The 23487-nt window shown below is 45.3% G+C and overlaps 1 protein-coding gene across 10 annotated transcripts in view; it reads left to right on the top strand.

The window, feature by feature from the left end:
* Nucleotides 1–23487, top strand: part of RERE (arginine-glutamic acid dipeptide repeats) — a 178117-nt gene that overhangs the window by 106325 nt on the left and 48305 nt on the right. For all 10 annotated transcript variants that reach the window (XM_069034756.1, XM_069034755.1, XM_069034749.1 and 7 more), the window contains 4 exons: nucleotides 2419–2467; nucleotides 5082–5206; nucleotides 5982–6081; nucleotides 12305–12403. In XM_069034756.1, coding sequence (XP_068890857.1) covers nucleotides 2419–2467; nucleotides 5082–5206; nucleotides 5982–6081; nucleotides 12305–12403 — 373 coding nt within the window. The remainder of the gene's footprint in view (nucleotides 1–2418; nucleotides 2468–5081; nucleotides 5207–5981; nucleotides 6082–12304; nucleotides 12404–23487) is intronic.

Below are 23487 nucleotides of genomic sequence, written 5' to 3'. Positions count from 1 at the left end.
GAGCATTGAGGGCACGGTGACCACAGCAGGACAAACAAACCCTGGCTGCTGCTGGGTGCAAGGAGCTGCACAAGAGCAGAGCTGGTTCCATGGTGCTGCAGCAGTGCCACCTCCCTCAGCCCCGTGCCAGCCAGTGTGAAAAATGTGCCGCTACTGCAGAGCAAGTCTCTTGCTGAACTCCGGCAGTAAAAAGGGAAACATGAAAGGAGCAGTTGCATCATTTCTGAGATCCCACCTTGTCAGGTGATCCCTGACCCTGAAGGGCCACCAGGGCATCCAGCCCATGTGGTCCCATCAGAAGCCTGCCAGCCTCTGGGCAAAGACCTTCCCTGGACGTGCTGGGCAAGAACTGGCTGGGATTCACACCAAGGGCAGGGCGGGCAGGGCTGTGCAGAAATCCCCAAATGCCTTTTGCCATTGCCTCCAGCCTCGGGAGAGTTCTGCTGCGAATTCCCAGCCTTGGATCCTGCCTGGCTCTGGGCATTGTGTACCAGTGAGTCCTGAGCCCAGGTTATCCCCAGAGCCATTCTGCTGTGCTGTGGGGCAGCTCTGGTTGCTGTCCTTCGTGCACTGTGGCCGTGGACAAAGCTGCCAGCTGTGCCAGCCTTGGTGTAACCTGGTGAGTGGTGTGAACGTGAGGGCAGGTGACAAACAGAGGGTGAAGCTCGTTTCTGTACTGGAAGTCATGGAGGAGCTGCTGTGCCAGCCTTCCTCCCTCTCTCCTTCTTCCTAGAGCTGGGAAATGAGAGCTCTGCACCAGCCTGTGCTGCCTCAGCCCCTGCCCGTCCTCACCTCTGAACTGTTTTGTCTCAGTGGTGCTGCCTTTGGCCTTGAACCTCCAACCTCCCCTGTTGCTTCAGAACGGAGAGGACAAAGCTGCATTGAGCTGAACATCCTCTCTCCTCTCCTGGAGCTGTGTGGAACAAGGCTCTGTGGATCAGAGCCTGCTGCTTTGCCCTGCTCTGCCACGGAAGCCTCCTGCCTTTTTGATATTCCGGCGCTGGCTCCCAGCTCCTTTCTGACCAGCCCCTGTTTACTTTGCAGAACACAACGTTGCCATGGCAACAGGTTACTTTTCAAAGGGAACATCTTGTCATTATATTTAATCCACTGCAGCTGAGGAGGACTGAAATATTAAGTTGTTGTTGCTATGGATACTGCTTTGTTACAGCAGTTTCTTTTGTGTCACATTTCATATACAGTGTTGGCTCCTTTTTTCCCTTTCCCATCGAATAAACACAGGATGCCATTCCATTCTTATTGTAATTGCTCTCACCAATATGATTTAGCTTCAAATCTGCAGTGCATTTTATTTTCCATAGCAAGAATTTTTCTTTCCATTTGAAACCCATTCCTGGGGATGTGGAAACAGTAAAATTATGGAGCAGATCGTGTGCCCTTGAGGAGCCAGGGGCTTTGTGCCCTTTTAAAATCCCAGTGGGATGTTGAGCAGCCTGCCAGAGCTTCCTGCACAGCAGCTCAACTCAGCCCTCACCTTCTGGGCAGGGAGCACCTTGAGGTGTGAATATGCTCAGGAAATGGTGGTTGGGTGCTGGAAAGGCACAGAAATATTTCTGCCCATGCTTAATGAGGAATGGTTGGAGAGCCCCACTGAGTTCCCACAGAAAGAGCTGGGAGCAGAAGTCCCATCCCAAACTTTGCTTTTAACTTTGCAGTTACAGGGTGCTCCTTAAATGCCTTATTTATCATATTCAGTGTGGTGCAGCTGAAGAAATTGGGGGATATTTGGTTCTTCCCATCTGAGCTGAAACCAGCCCAGTGTTCAGTGTGGGTGCAGACCCTGCTGGTGCAGCCTTCGCTGGTGCAGGGCTGGGTGCAGCTGCAGATGCTGCACAGGAATGTTGTGAGCTTCACTTACACTGATGAGTAGGGATGTGCATGGCCTTAAAATGAATTCTGGGAGGAAAGGAAGAGCATCAGCATTTTCTGTTGTCAGCTTTCCCTTTGCTCCTCACAGGGAAGAATTCTGACACCTTGTAGCTGAAAAAACGTAACCTGGTATTTAATGTATGACTTTGTAAATAGAAAATTGATTTCCTAGTTCAGTCATTTCCTTGCATAACCTGAAAACAAGAAAACAGTGTCAGGTTGTCTTGCAAAAATATGCATTGGGGGAAAACATTCTGATGTGTTCTCATTGTTTTCTGGAGGCTTTTGGCTCATATTTGGAGTGGATTTGTTTCCTAGGAGAGTAGCACTGTCCCAGCCCTTGCCAAGGGATACCTTCCACAGACCAGGTTACTCGACACACCTGAATATCCCCTCTTGTTTTCTTAATAGTGTGTTCTTTTTGCTTCTGTGCCATTTGCATTGGAAATGCAGTGACAAAAAAGAATATGACCCTGAATTTCATTAATTGCAGTTCTTTCTCATTGCTGTTTTTTCTTTGTATCTTAGGAGGCTAAACAGTACCCAAGGTGAAATCAGAGTTGGACCCAGCCACCAGGTAAGGAGTTTTGTTTGTATTCCAATATCCAGAGATGCTTTTGCCTCTTGGTCTGTTCAGATGACAGTTGCTTGAAGTTGCATGTGTTCAGATACAGTGGGGTTTTTTAGAATCATCTTTAGATAACTCACTTTAGAGAGTTCTTTAGAATTCCTTAGGTCACTTACTGAGATTTTTCTGTGACAGATGTGGATATGTCAATGATTTTTAGTAGCAGAAGTGCTATTGGGTTAATTCTTGAATAAGATTGGAGGAATATGAGTAACTGCTGGAAGTTAAAGAAGTGCTTTAAGTCATTTGGATTGTTAAAATAGAAATTGAGAAAGCTGCTGAATACACTGGGAAGCAGAATAAGGTTAAGACTCTAGATGTTCCTGGTATGTTAATTCTAATTTGAGAGAAATCCTTCATAAGCATTGGAAATAATCTGTTCTTACAGGGTATTAACATACAACTTGCTCTGGTTCATAGGGCCAGATCTGTCACTGGGAACTGAGGCCTCTCCTTTTCCTGAGGAATTGACTTTGTAGTGTCCAAGTGCTGGATTTTTGCATCCAAGTGATGAATATTCATTCAGACCCTCTTCAAAATCTTGTTTAAGAACTAGTGAAAGTAAATATTTATGGAACCCGATGTCACATTCTTAAGGATGTTTTGCCTTCAGAGGAGAAAAGTCCTTGGCAATTAAACCTGTAGTGTTCTTTTCAGTAGTCATAACAAGAGTGCTGTAAATGATACCTTCAAAACAACTTTCATCTCAAATTGTCATCTAATATTTTGGCAGGCATTAGTCACCCTGCTCTAAGGTATAATTACCACATGCATTTATGGATGGGGAGAAAAAGGAGGAAGAAGGTCCACTGATTTAAAATACTGTTAATTCTTGCTTGCTTCATTGCTTTAGACTTCCATTGTTCTCTCACTCATCCTTGTTTCTGACAAATGTCATCACCGAGAGGATTTTCCCAGCCTGTTAATTAGTGTGAGGTGTTGTGTTTGGGCACAGGAGGGGTTGGTTGTAGCTGTGGCAGGAGTCAGACCGAGGGTGGTGTTTGCTGCTCCCTGTTCTGTCTGACCCACCCTGGGGAAGGTGTGAGAGGGGTCTCTGCCTGCGGGGCTGTGCTGGTCAGGGGACAGAGCTGGGCACTCCTCACCCCCCTCAGTGAGCACAAGGTGAAAGCAGCAGAATCCAGAGCCTGAGGTGCCAGCAGAGGTTTCTGACGACTCTGGTCACTTGTGCACGGTACAGGTGTCAGAGGCCGCTGCCTTGGGTTTTCCTCAGGGCGCAGATCCGCCACGCTTCTGCCTGTGTCACCACAGCACGAGGGGCACGAGTGGACACAGAGCTTCTGCAGGATTGCAGAATTCTCAGAATTCACCTCCCAGGGGAAGGACAGTGGGTCCCTGCTGAATGTTCTCCTGGGACAGCTTCTGGCTGCAAATAACAACCAGGGAGGTTTGGAGTCGCCACCCCTGGACGTGGCACTCAGTGCTCTGGGCTGGGGACAGGGTGGGGATGAGTCACAGCTTGGACTTGATCATCTTGGAGATCTTCTCCAGCCTCAGTGATTCTGTGATGAAGAGGAAGCTGCTCCTGGGAGTAGCTGCAGTAATTAAGCATTTTCCAAAGGTACAGGAGGCTGAACGTGGCCTCGTGCAGCCCCCTGGTTGCTGGAGTGCCTTGCTCTCACAGAAATCCCAGTGCTGGCTTATCCCTTTCCAGAAGAGAAGTTTAATGACATATCCATTTTCCCAGGCAAGAAGTAAAATAAAGTACAGATTAAAGAGCAGAACATGAAAGACATCTGAACCTGTGACTTGTAATTACTGGTTATGTATAAATGTTGCCTCTCAAATACGTTTAGCGTTGTAAGTATAGGAGGTAATTATAGGGCTTAAAAGCTGTTTCTGAAGAGGCTCTCAGCTATCTCATCTCAGAGCAGTAGATGACTAAAGATGCTAATTGGGTCTCTGGATAGAGTGTAATACTTATTTAGAGGCAGGGTTCATTTCGCTGAGCTATCTCCCCTTTCAGGAAATGTCTTTGTTTCTCTTTACAGTTCTAATGATTTACTGAGCATTTAATTTTAAACTTAGTGTCAAATGTGTAGGGTTTCTTGCTGATTTAAAATGGGACATGTATGGTAACTACCTTCTTGCCCTCCTTCATATGAGAGTGTCCTGTGAGGGTTTCAGCCTGGCAGGCAGTTAGATGAGCACCCTTGTGACAAATGCTGTGTCTGAGGGGGAATTGGCCATCAGCTCTGGACTTCCAAACCACGCGAGCTGTGCAGTATGAAATGCTTTCCTTTCAAGCTCTGCTGTTTCTGTGTACAGAAAGGCTTCACAGGCATTGGGCTGAGGTGGTGTTAGCCCTGAATAATTGTCAGGAAAATCACTGTCCTTCTGAAGAAGGAGTGCTGGATAAAGGGAACCGGTTGGGGCTTGATGCCTCAGTGTCCTCAGAGTTCCGAAACTTGGAACAAATCCCTTCACCACCTGTTGTCTGAACATCTTCCATCTACCAGATCATACTATTCCAGAGAATTTATGAACCTGTGTATCCTCCTGACATTAGGAACAACTGCCATGTCTGTATGAACTCGTTTTGCAGGCCAAGCTCCCTGACCTGCAGCCGTTCCCTTCCCCGGACGGGGACACGGTGACACAGCACGAGGAACTCGTGTGGATGCCAGGAGTCAACGACTGTGACTTGCTGATGTATCTCAGGGCAGCCAGGTGAGTTCAGCCACCATCCTGCTGTGCCTGTGGCCTGCTGGGGTGGGAACGTGCAGGGTTGTGGGTGCCAGTGGCATCAGCTGAGATGTTCAGTTTGAGACAAGAACGCTCAGATTTGGGCCAGCACAGCATCTTCCCATCAGCTGTGGCTCTGGAGTTAAAATGCAAAGCCAGCAGAGTGTGTTGGCATGGAGTGCTGTGGGATGGGTGACAAAGGAGGAACTGCTCCAGGGTGGAGCAGCTGGTTCAGCAGAGGATCCCTTCAGGGAATCCCATTGGGAGCTCCAGTTTGCATTTCAGTTCCTCCCTGATTTGCCTGGTGGGTTCAGCAAACTGAAGTTGGTGGGCTTCACAGTAATTCAGTCTCAGTAAATTACTTGTAGCTTGCAAGAATTCAGAGGCTGGGGAATCTGCAATTTCAGTCAGTTTTCTGACATAATAAAACCAAGATGACAGCACAGAGTTTGCTGTCTCTGCTGAGACTCTCTTCTCCTGTCTGCAGGTTTCATCTCCTGTAATCCTGATCAGGCTCTGCTCCTATGGCAGTGCAGACTTTTAACTGATGAAAGCAAATTAGATTGGATTTTAATGCTGGATTTGTTCCATGTGCTGAGGGGGCTCAGCTCTGCAGTTTTGTGCTGCTTTGCTGTCCTTGTTCCATAGTGTTGCAAGGCCCTAAAATTCATGATTTAAGGTGTAAATGCAGTATTTGTGTGTGGCACGCTGTGTGCATCCAGCAGCAGCTGAGGAATTGACCTTTCCCCCTCCCCTGCAGGAGCATGGCAGCCTTTGCAGGGATGTGTGACGGGGGATCCACAGAGGATGGATGTGTGGCTGCCTCCCGGGACGACACCACCCTCAATGCCCTCAACACAGTAAGTGATCCCCGTGGGCAAGAGCAGCCTTCCTGCCATCCCTGGGCCACCTAAAGCAGGGAGTGCCTCAGATGTTTAGCATGTAAGCCAGATTTTGGGGTCACATTTTTTGGTAGTACCTTCCTTTCAAATCCCAACTGATTTTCTAACTCTGAGCTGCAGAAGTTCAGTGATGACCTCGTGGGTGGTGCCTTGAAGGTGACCCCAGTGAGTGTTTTTGGGAAGCTGCTCAGTTCAGGGCCACCAGCTGGAATTGTGATTTGTTCAGCTGCCCCCGGCCTGGCTCTTGGGCCTTCCATTCAGCCCAGCTAGTCTGGAGTTCTAACTGGAGTTAAAATGCCTGCATTCTTCACAGGGAAAATGTTCCTTGTGTTCCTTTCCCTTGGGATGGAGGCCACCTGATGCTGGTGCTGCACCACTCTGCAGTTGGCTGATTTGTTCCCTGACATCCTTCTCAGAGACTCAAATTTCTGTTAAGGTCAATAATGACTAAAGAGGTTTTGGAATTGGAATTTCTCCCCCCTTATCTATAATAAAAGCCTAATGCAGAAAATTCATTTAACTTCACTGCTTCTCTATCTACTTTAATTACTCCCTTTAATCGCTTGGCAGCCTGAGGAATCTGCAGTTGCACTTGTAGAGTTCTTGCTTCTGAAATTAGATTAGTCCCAAAATACTTGGGTTTGTTCTTCTGATTCTTTTCTCTTTGTGTTTCTAGTGCATGTCTATTTTAGAAAATGCTTTCCTTGTCCACTTTGAATTTTTCTAGAAAAGAGTTTCCTTATAAATAATAGTTCTGTCAGGGATATTTTAAGAAACTTTGACTTATTTCTGGAAACCTGCTTGTTTAACTTTAAACAGTTTAGATAGGTCACTTGTTGTCCTGACAAAATGGTACCTTTTTTATCCTTCAGTTCACCACCTATTTAAAACAGATCAGATTTATCTGATAAATGATTTGTGAGCCTCTTAACCTGCACTAAGTTGTGTCTTTGTTTAGAAATTATCATATGCAACCCAGAAGATTAATGTAAAAGAAAATGGTGTGGTATGATTTCTTATTATGGAAATCCAATAAACTTTGGAGGAGCACTTCACATAAATCAGTTTTGACAAGCTCCTTTGCTGCTGTTTTATTTATGTAATAACAGGTGCTGTAAGCCCCCAGAACGATTTATTGTTAATTATGCCAGATAGAAATGAAGATCATGGAGGCACAATGCAACATACAGACATCACATACATGCATTTATTTATATCTCAGCTCAATGAAATGATTATTCACTCAGCATTCCAGGTGAATTCCAGCTCCTGTTCCATTGTTTGACTGTTGGGGTTTGCTGCCACATCTGTCATGCTAACCCTTAGGAAGGAAATAAAGTTTTCATTTGGAGTTTGCTGCCCTCCTGATAGGTGCTGGTGTCAGACTGGGAGGGCTGGAGGAGGACATAGCAGCTCCTGCAAGTCTTTCACCACAGTAATGGTGAAAAAATTATCCCAGAAAGCTCATCCTGCTCTGTGGGGGGAAGGTGATTCCAGATCTGACAATCCAGGGAAGGATGGAACAAGGTGAATATTCAGCATGAACCTTGTAGCTGCTGCTGGCAGTGCTGAGGAGGGAGAGCTGGGGGAAATCCTGGAGTAGTTCCTTCCCTTCCCTCCTTCCCTCCTCTTTGCCCTCCAGACTCTGATTTAGCATCAGATGTGGTTTAAGATCCTTTCTGTGTCCATACCAATGCAAAGCCAGAAACTCATGACCTCTTTTATCCTTTTGACCTGTGCCTGCTGGTCAGAGGTTCTGCAGTGCTGTTCCCAGAGATCCCAGGTCAAGCAGGAGTTAATTTCCTCCTTTGTGCTCAGATTTGACGGAGTTGCAGAGGAATAATTCATTCCCAGTGGTCAGCCTTGCCTGGTGTTCTGCGAAACAGCAAACCCTGGAACAGACACTGGGGCTGGCAGGGTGCAAACTCAGTGTGGAACACGAATCTCTGAGGTTTTGGTCATGGTTTTGCTGGGGAAATCAGAGCCAGCCACTCTATTTATCCTCATAAGGTGAAAAAATAGCACCACTTAAGCTGGTGTAGTACTACATGGAGGAGAGACCAAACAATGATATGCTAATATTGTGTAAATCTCTCTTTACTAATAGTGTTGTTGTGCCTTCTCATAACTCTGCTGCATGGGAACGTGTCATTATGAGTGACAAACATGACAGTGTAATCTCAGTGCAAGGAAATTCAGTTCTAACTAAGATGTCACCCAGACAAATTACTCCCTGTTTTAACTTGCCCTTAGACCAGATTTTCTTGTTCATTAACTACAGACAAGGTTGAAAGCATAAAAAAAATTATTTAAATATATGTTAGCATTTCTTCTTATTACTAGTTTTGCTTCTGGATGAGTGTTAATGAGCAGCTGCTCTGCTGGTTCACACGAGGTAGGGCAGCACTGCAGGCCAGGCTCCCTGCCCGGGCCTGTCGGGGGCTGGAGCCACCTCCGTGCAGGAGACAATTCTGCCACTTGGGGTTTCCATTCATCCTCATCCTCGCTCTTAGGGGAGAAACTTCAGCACTTTATTTGTAAGATGAGACAGGAAGTCTTTTTACAGAAGCTGTTGAAACAGGCAGATAAAAAAGGGCCAAAACCGACTGCCGTGATTGCTTCTAAAATTTTTGGGGAATATGCAAAATACTCCTGTTTTTTGAAAGGTTTTTTTTTTTTAAAGTGCTGTTGTAAGTTTTGCAGGTAATTGGCAAGTTCTGGCCCTGGCTGTGTGTGGAGCACTGGCCATGCCTGCATTGCCCCACAGCTGTTCTGCAGCTGCATTTTGGGCTGTTTGGCAGCTCCCTGGCAGTGCCAGTGCAAAGTGGCTGCATCACAAATATCAGGCTTCTTAATCTTCATCATCAGCATCGCTATATAGGTGCTTAAAATAGATTAGAACTGGGGGGAAGAGATGGAAGTTGGGGTTTTTTTTATTTGATTTTGTCTGATACCCAAGTAATACCCTAAAGGGCACTTGGGGCTCTTGTCTTGCTGGGTTTTAGAAATGGTTGATAAAAATTAAAAGGAGCATTTTCCATTTTCATAGCAGGGCAAGGATGTCCGTAGCTATAAAGAATATCCACAGCCCACTGAAATTTGTCAGCTCTGCTACTGAAAGAAGTGGCCTGAATTACATTTTGTATTAAATTGGGTGTTGGGTTGGAGTTATTACACCCAAAGATGGAGCTGCTCAAGCCACATGGCAGCAATCCCCCATCCTGCTTCTCATTTTCCTTGTCTTTTTCCTTCTCCCTCATCTTGGGATGTGATTTGTCCAGGACAAGTCATCATCCCATGGAAGAGCCAGCTCTGGAACCTGGAGAACTCTGGAATTCCAGTGATGTCCTACCGGTGCTGGACATGCTGCAGCCCCATAAAAGTGGGTTTGGCTGAGTGATCCCTTCTGCTTTAAGGTCCAACCCAAACCAGGCTGGGATTCGGTGATTTTGAAGCAGTTCAGTAAAACTCTCATGAGATGGCAGCAATTTTGCCTTGGAGAAAAAGGCTCTGGGATCTCACTGTTCTTAATGGACTGCAATTATTTTATCCTGAGTCCTGGATGCAACCTCACTGAGCTGGGCTTTTCAAGGGAGGTCATAATGGCTGTAATTGCCAACGGAAGCCTTGCTGGAGCAGGAGCTGCCAGATGCAATGCCACTCTGCTCTAAAAAGGTCACAGGAAAGGGACATTTAAATTAAGTTATAAATTACAATTGAAGAACAATATTTTGATGAGCAAGCCCAGAGATGTCAGAGCTGCAAGATGTAATTCATGGGTTCATTACAGACTGGAGGTGCCTGACAGCTGAGCCATGCCAGAAGAGAATTTATTTGCAGCATCACCCAGACAGAAATGGCATCTCTGCTCAGGGGCTGGAGTAGGAACTGGGAACCTTGTGGGAATGTGCAGACTTGATCATAAAATCCTTGCCTGGCTTTCTTTAATAGCAATATAAAGGAGGCTTTTGGACATGTGCAGATTCAGACTTTTTCTTTAATCCTGTCCAGTGATGCAGAAGTTGCTGTATTTTCTGTTTTAAGGTGCATTTGTGGTTCCCTTTGTTGCAGTTGTTCACAGATAAAATGTCACGGTGGTGCCAAATTTGGATGGCAGAGTTAATGCTAAAAATGGAGATTCTCTGGCTGACTGGACAATGATCCAGTGTTGTAGAAATACCTGGAGAAGTTCAAGCAGAAGTTAATGAAACCAGAGGCAGTCATCATTAGCTGTTGTTTATATCTTTGAATCTTGCCAATAAAGTGCTCAGATATATTAAATGACTGAAAGTGAAAAGCAGAGAATGAGCCAGACTGGAATATGTAAATTTAACTCCAGCACTCAGAGAAAATATTTTTCCTTTCTGCTGCATTATCCTACTCCTGGCATTTATGAAACATATTTTTCCCCTCTCACCTGCTAAAAGTAACGTTTTTCAGGAGACTCTAAGCCTGTAGCATGTTTTCACATGGCTCTTCTCTGTTCCATGGCTCTTCTGTCACGTCTGTGCTGATGGGGTTTGGGATTGGTATTAATGTAATTGCTTGGTCAAAAGTTAATGCTCGTATTTTCTGTTGCTGATGTGAGACAGCCTTGCTGGCCTGTAAACTTTTATTTTTCTGGAGTAGTTGCCTGTCAGACCAGGCTGTTCTTTCTGGGCTTGTCTGGTTTGTTTTTTTTTTTTTTTTCAGATTGAGCTGCTTGGGCAGTGGGGCTGCCAGGGAAAAACACGTGTTGTCCTTGAGGCAAAATAAAGATGCCCTCCAAGTTACAAAGAGGCTTTGGCATTCCTCATGTTTTGGGAGGGAGCAGAGGGGGAGGGAAACAGAAGCACCATTCTCCTCAGCACTGTCACATTTCCTAAGTGAAAAATCTTATAGGTAGTGGCACGCACAGAAAAGAACCATTTGCAAGGTGAGCTGGCAAAACAAACAGTGCTTTTTTCTTTGAGATGGATTTGTTCCCAGTGCTGGAGTGCAAACAAGGAGGAGAATTAATGTGTACCCAGCAGAAAAGGCAACATCTTATTTTCATGCCTGTAAGTAGGCACTGCATACCACAGGAGCCTTAGAACTAATTTTTTTTGTTGTTGGTTTTATTTCAGGCAGTTTTGGTGTTTGAGCAGAGCAGTGAGGGCTGGCACTGCAGGCTGGGCTCTGAGCAGGGCTCAGGTGAGGGGGGCTGAGGTCCCTGTTCCCCTTCAGGCCAGGTTTACACCCATGCCCTGGTGTCCCCAGGGAACTCCAGGGCTGGAAGCAGGAGCTGTGCCCAGGGGATGCTCCCGTGCCAGGCAGGGACAGGCAGGGCTGCTGGTGGCTCTGCTGTGCTGGCACCTCCCAGAGCCAGGGCTGGAAGGGGGACCAGGGAAATGAACTTTGGGAAGTTGGAGCATTGTTGGTTTTGGTTACCCCGCGTCCCTGCAGGGAATTAATGACTGCACCCAGTGCCTGTAACCTCCCCAGAGGTGCCAAATAAAAGCTGGAAATTAGCAGAAAACCACTCTGTCTTAGTTTTCTTTCTTTTCCACCCTCTATTCTTCAAGCACTCGTCTCACTGCAGAAACACCCTGTTTGTATTGTTGTTTTAGTTTGTTGGTGAGGAAGAAAAGAGTTCAGGCTGCCAGTTAAGGAACATTTGTGTTTGTTCTAAAAACACACTGCAGGTAACAGCAGAGCTCTGTGCCCAGGAGTGACCTTTTCTTTTCAGAAGTACTTTTTTTTTCCTTTAAAATTCCCCTAAGTATTCAAAACTAATGAATGCCCCAGTAACTTGGTGGAGGGGGAAGAGCACCTTCAGCAGTTCAGATCTGTTCCTGCTGACGACAGGAGATTTCAGCCAATTTGTGTGAAGTATAACCCATAATGTATTAATTTTTATTTTATCATGGCTGACATCACATTGAGCCCCGTGAGTAGAAGGGAGCAGTGTGACTTTGGCTTCAACATTACCTGGGACAGGTTGAGGAAGGAAGGGGAATGCCTGCTTGGTTTAATGCTGCTTCTTCTACTGATAAAACCTCAGTTACCCTTCAGGTTGGTTAAATTTCACTTCATACATCAACAGTAAAAATAATTAGGCAGAGAACATCTCATGTGGCTCCTTGTAGTGGTTTTTTTCCCCTCCAATATCAGATCACTGCTAATTCCTTTGAATGATCTATTTGTCTTCTTTATTTTTCAGCTACATGAAAGTAACTACGATGCTGGAAAAGCCCTGCAGCGCTTGGTGAAGAAACCTGTGCCAAAGCTGATTGAGAAGTGTTGGACTGAAGATGAAGTGGTAGGAAATGATTTATCTCCTCCAGCCTTTAGAGTTCATGTTGCTTCTCTTGCTTTTTTATGGTTTGTTTTTTTCCTAAAGAGGTTATCTTTATGAGCAAGAAGAGGGCGGGTGTGTAAATAAAAATGCACATACACGGGTATATAAATGAAAATACCTGGGTATGTAAATGAAAAAATCTGTTCCAGTGCAAGACAGAATTGCTCATGGAAAAGTGACAGGAGAAAAGTTTCATTGATTTTTTTTTTTTTTTTTTTTTTTTTTTTTTTTTTTTTTTTTTGCCTTGAGTGGGTCAATTTTTCAGCTGGTTAATTGGTGAAGTGTTTAAAGAAGTAAACAAAAATTAAAATCTTGTTAAGCTACTAATAAAGCTGGCATTGGTGTTAGAAAATAGAACTGATTAATGGAGGAAACTTTCACTGTCTCTTAGTGGTTTTAATTATTCAGGCAATGGCTGGAGAGATTTTTTGAGCTGGAGGTTCTCTGCAAGGCTTTCAGGGAGTTCTTGCAGCGACTGATGTGTGCTCTGCTCTCTCCTCATTTAAACCTTCCTGCAGGAGCTCGAGGAGGGCTGGGCCAGCCTAGAGCCCCTCTTCGGGGCTGGTCCCAGGCCCAACAAAGAACCTTTGTGGCTGCCTGGAGCCAGGGAGGGAGGGAGGAGGGAGGATCCTGTGCTGGCCTGGCAGCGATGCCAGGGCGTGAGCACAGAGCCTGGGACACGCTTTCCTGATAAGTTCTGCACTTATCTTGTCACAAAAGGGAGGTTTGTGTTGGGAACTGACTGCTGGAACAAATCCTTGGAGTGCTCTGCCCTGTGCTTGGTAAGTTTGGGTCGAGATTGCTTCAGCCTGTGCTCTCTGCATACATCCAGGGGGAAATTGTGCCAGCATGCCTCTTTTTTTCCCTGTGTAGCTTTTTTACCCTCTCCTCATTTTTTTCCATCAGCTGCCCTGAGCTGTGAGTGCTGGAGCTGCTGCACTCGGGGGTTTTGATGATCAACCCACGTTAAATGAGAGGGAGTCGAGCCTTTCCAGTGGCAAAAACAAAGTTTATTGAAAAGTGAAGCATTACTGCAAAAGTGCAGCCTGTGAGCACAGAGTAATGATCACTGACTCTATAAATCATTGTCAGCCCCAGCTCATTTTATCATATTTGTTCTTGGTCTGCTCCATCCAAGTTTCCAGAAACATTTGGCAGCCCTCCAGCCTGGGCAGAGCCAAAGATCAAACTGTGCTCTTATTTATAGACAGCAAAGCTCCACCTGCACAGCCTCAGAGCCTGTTGGTCCCTGCAGCTTGCAGACAGCTTCAGCCTAAAGCAGCTGTGCTGCATTTTGGAGACTTGAAAGGGAAGTTTCCTTATTGCTGGCTCTGTGAAACTGAGGAGAACTCTGCCTGATCCACAGGGTGCTAAAGCTGCCATAGGAATTCTGCAGTGAAGTATTTGTCAGAAAATTCTGATGTGTCAAACTCTAAGTCTGGCCAAAACAATTAAATCGTGGTGACAGCCTTAACTCTGTGTGTCCCCTTCATCTCAGGGTGGCAAGTGATGGAGCCTCCAGTGATGTGGTGGGCTGAGAATCCCAGAGAGACAGTTCTGAGGGAAATGAAGACCCAGGTCCAATCCCCAGCCTTATTTGGGCTAGACTTGTAATTAATCTCTTCTTGCAGCCCAGCAAATGTTTCCCTAAGTTTTGCAATTGGATAAATAAGCAGATCCCACACCAGATACAGAGCTTTGGTCAGTTAACCTGAATAATAATAATAATAATAATAATAGGAGGAGGAGTAGTAGTACCATGTTTTAAACTTCTTTTGTGGACTCTCAGCTGCCCAAAGACAAAGCCTTTGTTTTTCATTAGAACAGCTCTGCTGCCTCTGACCAAACTGTGAGGTAGGAGCTGCTTGGCAGCATCAGACCTGATTAAAACAAAGGATGGGAGTTGTGTTATTTTTACTGCTGCTGATGTGGTTGCAGATGTTTGGATGGAATTAAATAGAGAGTAAAATTGGCCACTGATTGAATTACATGAGGGCTGTGTAAATATGAAGACAGAGGTTTGTTGTCTCCCTCGTGTCTCTGAACCTGTGGCTATTTTTAGACGTTTTTTTATCCCAGTATGTAAATTCAGAGGCACAGAGTGAGAGCCAGTCTTGCACACTGCCTGTGAGAGGGGCTGAAGAACCTCCTGCGCTGGTGTGTGCACGGGCAGCTCTGAGCAGCTGTTTCCTGTTTGTAAAGGCTCCTTCCCCACCTGACAACATCGATTTCCAGCAGAGATTTGATGGGCAGGGCTTGGCTTCTCTTGTAATGCTCATGAATTCACTTCTGTGGGCAAGTTGGAGCAATTGTCACATTTAATGCGTGATTGAGGCCCTTCTGAGCACACACCAACCTCCAGCAGCATCACCTGGTGCTGAGGGGCTGCAGCTTCCATGGAAAGCAGGGTGGAGGAGAGAGGTTATTTGGGGAGAAGCCAGGAGCAAAGTTGTCTTGTTTTGATACAACTGGTGCCTCTTACAGGTTTAAATCTCCACTCAAACCCAGCACAGGATGTCAGAGCAGTGAGAGCGCTCTGCACCTTGTGGTCACCTCAAAAAATGTCCCTTTGCCAGGTGTGGCATTTCGGATGCAGGCAGTCAGAGACCCCCCCAGGGATGGAATGGTGCTGCTCTGTTCTTCTCCACCTGGAAATACTTCAGAACTGCCCTGGGAGTGGAGTTTGGAACCATGAGCTGAATTTGACAGTGCCTCTGTTTCCTCTGGGGCTTGCCCTCGTGATAGAGTTGGGTCCTTTCCACAGATCCCACATCTGGAACCAGGAACATGAACTGAGGTTAACCTGAACATCCACATTCCCTGCTGTGGTTTCTGTGGGAACATCTCCCAAGACGAATTGTCTTTATAAAATTTCCACATCTTGGGACAAAATCTTCTCTGCAAAATTGCTTTTATACTTCAGTGATGTTCAGTACAATTCTGACCCTGCGCTTGCTCCAGGTCCAAAAACGAGCTCCCATTTCAGATCAATAACCTATCAAAGAGCTGTAATTTATACAGGGTACAGTGGGCATTGTTAGTTTGGTAACCTAATGGAAAGGTTTTCTGTCTGAGGTGCTTCACGTACTGGAAATGTGGAAGGAGAGCAGCTGGTTCTGACTGTTCCTCACCCAACAGCCCCGATTCCGCCTCACCTTTTTATCTCTTCATTCAGAATGTGCTTTTTTCTCTCTCTTTATCAAAAGTTCTAGCGAAATCAATAGGGCTTACAGGAGAGAGAAATGTGCATCAGAACTAAAGGAACCTGCAGTTTATTAGGTTTTTAATTAAACATGATGAACACATTTTAAATACCACAAAGGCCCGGGGCTGAGCTGCATCTAATCGAAACAGATTAAGTCACCCATCCACACTTGGGTAGTTATTAATTCTGTTTACTTATGCATGCTTGCTACAGGCAGAGTTTGGTGCTGCTCTGCTGCAGTTTATTGCACAGGGATGCTCTCCTGCATGGAACTGTGCTCCTGATTAGCATTCAGATGTTGATTATGAACAACACTGGTGAGGCTTAATTGAAGCACCTTTGGAGCTCGGGGCTGTGTCTTCCAAAGTTAAAGAAGATCTGGGTGAAGCAGTACTTAAACATTGAGCAATTGGGCAATTCCTCCCTTTTCCTCTACACTTTGTTCCATCCATGTTAAATTCTCTAAAGGAAGTTGCCAAGTGTTCCTTAGGAAGGTTTTTTCCCCGTGTGCATCTCTGTGCAGAACTGTCAATGCCACCCCGTGACATCCCTGATAACTGCCTTTTATCTTGAAATATTCTGCCTTTTAAATATTTTACATCGCTCTTGATGTCGAGCAGTTGAGGTAAACAACCTCCATTCAAACAACCTCCTCAATTTATGTGCAGGGGTAGTTAATCCTTGCTGGTGCTAAATCTTAATTGGCCGTGTACATCAATTTACAAGTTCATAAATTTGAAAATATCCACACCTGGCTTCAGCTTAAACTCATTTATCATAAAATACAAGTGGAGATTCTTGTGCCAGAAAGGATAAGATACAGCAAACTACTTTCCTAATATGTTTGTAAGTGTTTGTAATCCAGCGTGGCAGGTCAAGGAATTACTTATGCAAAACCCACAGACTTATTTGCTTGGCTTCTTTGCCTGGAATCATCCTCAAATGTCTCCCGTCCGCCCTTTTTGGTGTGCTCATGAAAACATTGCTCTCATGGCTCCCTCCTGTGAAGCCAAGGCTCTTCAGATATGCTGGGAGACAGAGCTTCTGCTTACTGGGGCAAAAATACCATGAATTTTATTTACTGATTATGTGGCAGCTATAGAAAATGAAATTCAGAGCCAGATTGAAACAGAGCCTCTGGAATAGTCGAGTGGAAAAAAATCATCAAGGGATATTGGAAAAGCTGAGCAGCATTGCAGGGCAGACTCCTGGAGTGGGCTTGGAAGGTTAAGACACCAGTTACTGCTTAGTTTTATTGTTTTGCCCACAAAAAATAAACATTGCAGCTTCCCAGTGGAGTGACAGTCCCACTAAATGAACTTTTTCTGGAATTTAGCAATCCAGCCACATTTGCAAGTCCGTTAATCAGTAACAGTTGAAACTTAGCTGAGCACTAGAGATAAAAAAACTCCAAACTCAAATTGCCGTGGCCTTGTAGGACCTGTGTTTTAAGAATAAATAAGATTTTAGTTTAAGCACGTGTGGGAAGGTCTTGTTTGTGTCTTATTCTAAGAACTCAGAGTGGAAAAGAACCATCAGCCCTCACAGTCAAAAGTGACCAATGAAGGATGAAATTATTCTGCTTGGGGGAAAAAGTTGTTATTTAAAGGTTGCATAAAATTATAGTTACTGAGCAGCTGGCAGGTTTACAAAATGCTGAGGTGCAGTACAGCTAGAAAAGACAGGGTGTATTACAGCTCAGAAAGGGGAATTTAGTTTAAACACAGGTTCCTAGATGAAAGATAACAATCTTTTGTTTGTGATTAACTTGCATCAGTCTTTGATCCAAGCCCTCATTGAAAGGGATCAATACTGCACATACAGCACCGAGTTTATTGTCAAGTCCTTTTGGAAATAAGGCAGTGAATTAAAAATCAATTATACGTGCAGAAAAGTTTGTGTAGGGCAATCAATTCTGTCCTTTTAGTTTGCCAAAAGATTCCATTGTTTAACCAGCTGTGAAAAGGAATGAATTTTAAAAGCCTCCAGCAAATGAGGGAGCCCAAAGGGGCGGGGGGAGAGATTAAAAAAAAATTATTTCAGCATTTCATGTTCAGCAAAGGCTCTTCAGGGATAAATCTATAAATCCCGTCAGTGACCTTGGCTTCAAAACGGGTGATTTCACTGCTTTCCCTGCTGCTGATCTCTGCCCAGCTACCAGAGCAGTTGCTGTTTCCTTTACAATATCATTTTGGGGTTTGTTGAATTGCCATATGCTTCTTGATTCGCTGTCTCTCTGCCTTCATGTGGAATATTTTAACTATTAAGCACTTACCGTGCTGCTTATCCCAAAAAATACCACACCAGCTCTGCCCTGGCCGGGAGCCACGGCTCCGGAGCTGTTTCTGTGTGGGACGGAAGCGAAACTCCAACTGCAGCTCCAGCACACACCAAACCATCCATCCCTAGGTGCTGGTGTGTTTTCCAGAGCCAGGTCTGCAATCCAGCAGCACATCCCCTCAGCTCCCTGTTGCCAAGGGGAAGGGATCTGCTGCTTGGAAGATTAATAAATACGCCAGCGGTTGATTGTCGGAACCGTGTTTTTCATCTCATTTTCAAGGGCATCTTAAAAATGGAGCTCACTTGCACTTCTTGGCGCTCTCCATCATCTCTGTGTGTTCATTAAACACGGGAACAGGCGCTGGGGGATGTCAGGGATTGCATTTGTCCTCCCAGAGGGCAGAGTGGTGATTTTATAAATGGAGAGGGCCAAAGGAGCTGTCCCTCGATGTTCCTTAGCAGCAGGAGTCAGTTCAGTGTCCGTGGGTCTCTGCCAGCCCCGTGGACAGAGCAGGAGCCGTGCAGCTGGAACAGAGCCCGGGCCCTGTGCTGGGGACACAACAACCCCAGGTTCCTGCCTGGACCCTCTGGGTGATGTCCTGGCACTGGCACAGCTCCTGCCCACAACGCCCTGACCTTTTATCCAGATTTTATCTGCTCAGGGATCCGGAATCTGGGTTAAATATAACCTCCTGCTATATCCTGTTCTCCTCCAAAAGGAAACTGAGTCGTGACATTCTAAAGAGCAGCTGGGAGTACAGGGGTCATCAAAAGTCAGGATTTTCTGAGCTTAATGCTTTTGTCATAGCAAGAGAACAGAGGGAGGGATTGTAATTCACCTCTGGTGGTTGTGGTGAAACCTCTTTGCCCTGTGTCTGAATTTTGGGGCTGGGAGGTTACATCTTGATTTAATTGTAAAACTGATTTATTTACTCCCCATTTCTTTGTACATAACTTAATTTCCAAATTCTAAATTGAATTTGTTAAGATAATCTACACTCATTAATGCTGTGGTTGGCTTTTAAAAGGCTGCTGGTGTCCATAAGATACATTTCACAGTTTGCTGCCCATTCTGAATCAAATACAGTAAATTACCTGAGAGGGATTTCTGCCTGATGCTCGTTGGTGTGCATTACCCCAGCTTCTAGGATTGTATGAGTTTCTTCATGCTTTTGAAAATGGTTTTATAATTTAAATAGAAGAAATGCTGGATACCTACCCGTTTTCAGGTATTTTTTCTTGGTGGTGTTTTGGAAGTGCTATAAATAGTGTGATTTAAAGTTCCCTTTTTCCAATAGTTAATGAGGGGTGACTGGTTTGTTGGCTTTTATTAATGGCACCATCCAAAGCTCTTGGGTTGATTTAAGGCTATTTCAGTGCTGTCATTTCAGTAGTTTGCTTGAGTTTATCTGTCTTGCAGGTGTTAAGAAATTTAATTTATCTACAGGATCCTCACCTCCTCAACACCTAAAAGTGCAATTGGAATATAGTAACAAATAATGAAGTGCTTTGATATTTTTCTGTGTTATGTGTATGATAGAAATCTGCAGCTGCCTTCCAAGTGATTTTGGCTTAGTCCAAGTTGATACAGGTAGAAGTGTTTCCTTTTCAAATGCTTATGTTGGAATTACATGTTATTAAACTCACAGAGCCTGGGAATGGATTACTTGACATGGCAAATGTCTGTTTTATTTTGGAGGAGTTGTTTGCTGTCTGAATGGCAAGTTGCTGTTCCTAACAAGATTGCTTTACAAACACAAAAACCCCAACCCCTAAAACAAAGCAAGTGCAGACAGATGACAGCGTTGTCTGCAACTTGACAAGATGATATTTGATTTTTCAATTTTTTTTTCCCTGGTAGTTTGGGTCTCTGTCTGAGTCTTGACTTTGATTTTTTGTTTGAACACAGAGGCTGACAGCCCCAAACCCCCAAACTTTCTGAATGTCACTGCATTCTCTGTGTTCTGCCCAACAGCTTAGCTGAGAACTATTTAGTCTGGCCCAGTGGCCATTGCAGCAGCAAATGACAAAATGCTCTTCAAATGAGTGTAGTGACATAATTCCTATTGAAGAAATGTTGATTACTGTCACAATGTGGATGCTCTGTGTGCTTTAGTGCTCAGGGCTTATCTTTCTTGCACAACATAAGCAGTATGAATGCCAAAATACACCTCATTTGCAAGTGCTGTTTGCATGATAAATTTTATTTTTCTAATCTTCCCTATCAACAGAACCAATTTTTTTTTTTAAATCTTTCCGATGACATAAAAATGCATTTTAATGAAGCAAATTATCAAGCTTTGTCTCTTCTGTGTACGAGCAGGGGCGGCCACATTCAATTAGGCTGAAAAATGATCATTTGTTCTATTACAGGCTGTAACAGAGCGCATGGAAAACCATGATCCATCACCAGTTGCTCAGCTTTATGTTACTTAAATCACTTGCCATCCTGTCAGGGGCTCGGAATCCTCCATGGGAGCCATTATTTAATTTAAGTTTGTAAAGGTGTCACTTGTTTGATAATAGGCTGCTTCTGTAGTAGATGAATAGGGACTAAATATTCATCATTTTCTGCATCCATCCCCGATCCCTAATGAGTTACAAGGACAGCAGTGCCAGTAGAGCTAATGATTATAGTGCCATGAAAGGAATTTGACAGCAATAAGGACTTGATCCGGAGGGAAGCTCCACACCTCGCAGTGGGAAAAGGTTCTCCCCCAGAGGGTGGTGGGCACTGAACAGGCTCCCCAGGGAATGGGCAAGGCCCGGGGCTGCCAGAGCTCCAGGAGGCACAGGGTGGGATTGCTGGCGTGTTCTGGGCAGGGATCAGAGTGGGATCAATGCTCCTGAGGGTCCCTTCCAGCTCGGGACATTCCAGGATTCTGTGAATTCTGCTGGAGCTGGAAAGGCTTCATGGCCGAGCCTGGCCCCATGCTGCTCCCAGAGCCAGCGTGAGGGGTTTTGTATGAGCTGCAAAGAGACTCAGATTTGGGTGTGGGAGAAAGCTGGGGTCTGTTCCTTGGCCACTGAGGAGCTCCACTCTGAACCACTTCACAGACAGCCCTGGCTGGCCCCGCTGAGCCCGGAGCAGCTCCTGGGAGCCCGGAGTGCCGTGGGTGCCGTGGGTGCCCAGCCCAGCCCTCCCTGCCCGTGGGGAGCTTCCCTCTCCTTTCCCGTGTTCAGAGCTGTGTCACAGTGCTGATCTCTGCCCAGGAGGCTGCAGTTAAAAACTGCTGCTCGCTGCTCCTGCCCAGCGTTGTTCTTGTACTTTGTGCCTCGTGGTTTTGACTGTTTTGTGGTGAGGGCTCACAGAGCTTTTGGCTTTGTGGTTGTGCTTCAGCTTTTACGGCCTCTTGACACCTCCCCTGCTACCCCTGTGCTTGTTCCACCGTGGGTTTCCCTATCCTTTTGTTCTTCCCTCCTCCCCCCAGCCCTCTCACAGCATCCCTCAGATTTATATGGCTTTTAGGCTGCGTGGGGAGATTGATCAGCCAGGCCTTATGCATTTAGAGGAGCTGATAAATGACATGGCAGCACATTCCCCTCCACTGCTCTGGAATAACTTCAGCGCTCAAATCAAACATCCCATTTGCCACAAATTGGGGAAGGCAAAGAGGGCACCTCTGGTTTATTAGGGTGCATATTTCATTTATCTGTTATGGGAGGTATTGTCCAGTTCTACGTGTCTGGGGAGGTAATCCCAGTCTCAACACCACTTCCCCTTTGCCTCCCTCCCCCAATATCCACCTTCAAGGTTTCCTTTCCAGTGTTCACCTTTGTTGCAGCTGCATTTCTGGTCCTTCATTTTCAAAACTTTAATCATTTCCTCTCTTATTTGTGGTCCCTTTTCCACAACTGGCCCCATTCTCTCCCTCACTGTGGATGTGTCCTTCAGCCTGGAATTTGATTTTGCCATCACCAGTATTTCTTCTTTGCACGCTCAGGTGTCTCTTCACTCCACTGCAGCCAGTGGCAGACTTACTCTGAGAGGAATTTAGGGAGTTTCCAGAGGTTGCCTGGTGTCATTTTGGCAAGGGTCAAAAACTGGAATTTGTATCTGAGTGCCTGAATTCCATCCTGGGCATCGCTGCAGTCACAGCCCCTCTGTTAATGATTTACCTGGGAAGGCACCTACAGAAATCCCTGCCTCTCTAGAGGGATAATTTGCATTTTGTCTCATTATTCTTGGATTTGTTCATTGCTCCAAAGTCTGGGGGCTCTTGAAGTGCCTTTATTTGTTTCCTTCTGCCATTTGCATAAAAATCCCTGTTTGAGCAGAAACTGCCTCCAGAGTAATTGACAATAATGGTTGCAATCCCAAGGGAACAGCATTTCTGCAGTAAGGAACTTCCCCTGGAAACGCTGTGTTTGAGCCTTGAAGGATCACACAGGATATTTCCGGTGGTCTGAGTGGTGCTTTTTTGTGCTTGGTGTTTCAAATGGGCCAAAAGGACCAAAAATGTCCCAGTTAGAGTCAACTCCAGCCTTGCATAACAGTGGATGTGCATTTGCTGCACTTTGTATGGTCTGTGTAACAGAAAGAGGATTTTCTGCTGAAAGAGATGGAGCAAAAGGCAATGTTCTGATGTTTAAGGAGAAAGCCTGAGTGGGAGTGTATTTTTGGGATTCAGAGTATGTGAGGAGAGAAAAAGGTCAGTATTCCCAGCTGATGGATGAGAACCATTGCTCAGGAGGAGAGGGGGTCTGGGAGGACAGTGCTGTGCTCTCTTTCTCACTGCTTGGATGTATCTTTATCCCTGCTTTTGGATCCTGTACCGTGACTGGTTCCATCATGTTCAAAAAACCCAACAACAGTTGGAACTATGAATTATTGCTTTAGAAAATGCACTTGTACCAAGTCTGGGTGAACAGAAGTTTGAGAAATGAAAACGAATAGCTTTTTTCTTCTTCTGTTTAGCTTGAAGTTTGCAGGTTGAGTGCTAAATTTCTTCTACTTACCTGTTTTAAAGGGAGGTACTTTGAGATGCCATGGGGGAAAGGAGGCATGTCCTTGAAAAGGAACATATCCAGCTCTTGCTTTTTACTTGCTCTTTGGTTTTGATGTACAAGAAGGCTTTTTGTATATTAGCATTTTAACAGCAGTTTAAAATAACAATCAGAAATTAATCTCTTTGTGTACAGAAAAGGCAATCTGAAGTATAATCAAAAGCTTTCTGTTGTCTGTTGTCAGCAGCACATTGTTTTGCTTTTCTGGGTCACAAATGTGCCAGACCTTTGTTCTGTTTAACTCTTAGAAGGCACCTTTAAAAAATCATTTATGTAAAAACACACTCAAATCACTTTAGCTTTGTTTTCAACACTGAAAAACTGTTGATTGCAGGAGACAGAGAACATTTGATAGACAGAAAGCTCTTTTTTTGTCAGTGAGGGCAGTCTCCAGTTTGGGGGGGCTTAAGGTTGGTGCCCACCCAAGGGGTGAGCCTGGGACTGGCTGTGTGAAAGCTGCTTCAGGTGCCACAGCTTCGTGAAGATCAGGGCAGGGCAGCTGCCCGGGGAGAGCAGCTGGATGCTGCCAGACCTGGATCCGCCTGTCCCACCT

This window comes from Aphelocoma coerulescens, chromosome 21, assembly GCF_041296385.1.
Source record: "Aphelocoma coerulescens isolate FSJ_1873_10779 chromosome 21, UR_Acoe_1.0, whole genome shotgun sequence".
NCBI lineage: Eukaryota > Metazoa > Chordata > Aves > Passeriformes > Corvidae > Aphelocoma > Aphelocoma coerulescens.
Note: the sequence above shows the minus strand (reverse complement) of the source record. Positions and strands in the feature narration are given on the sequence as shown.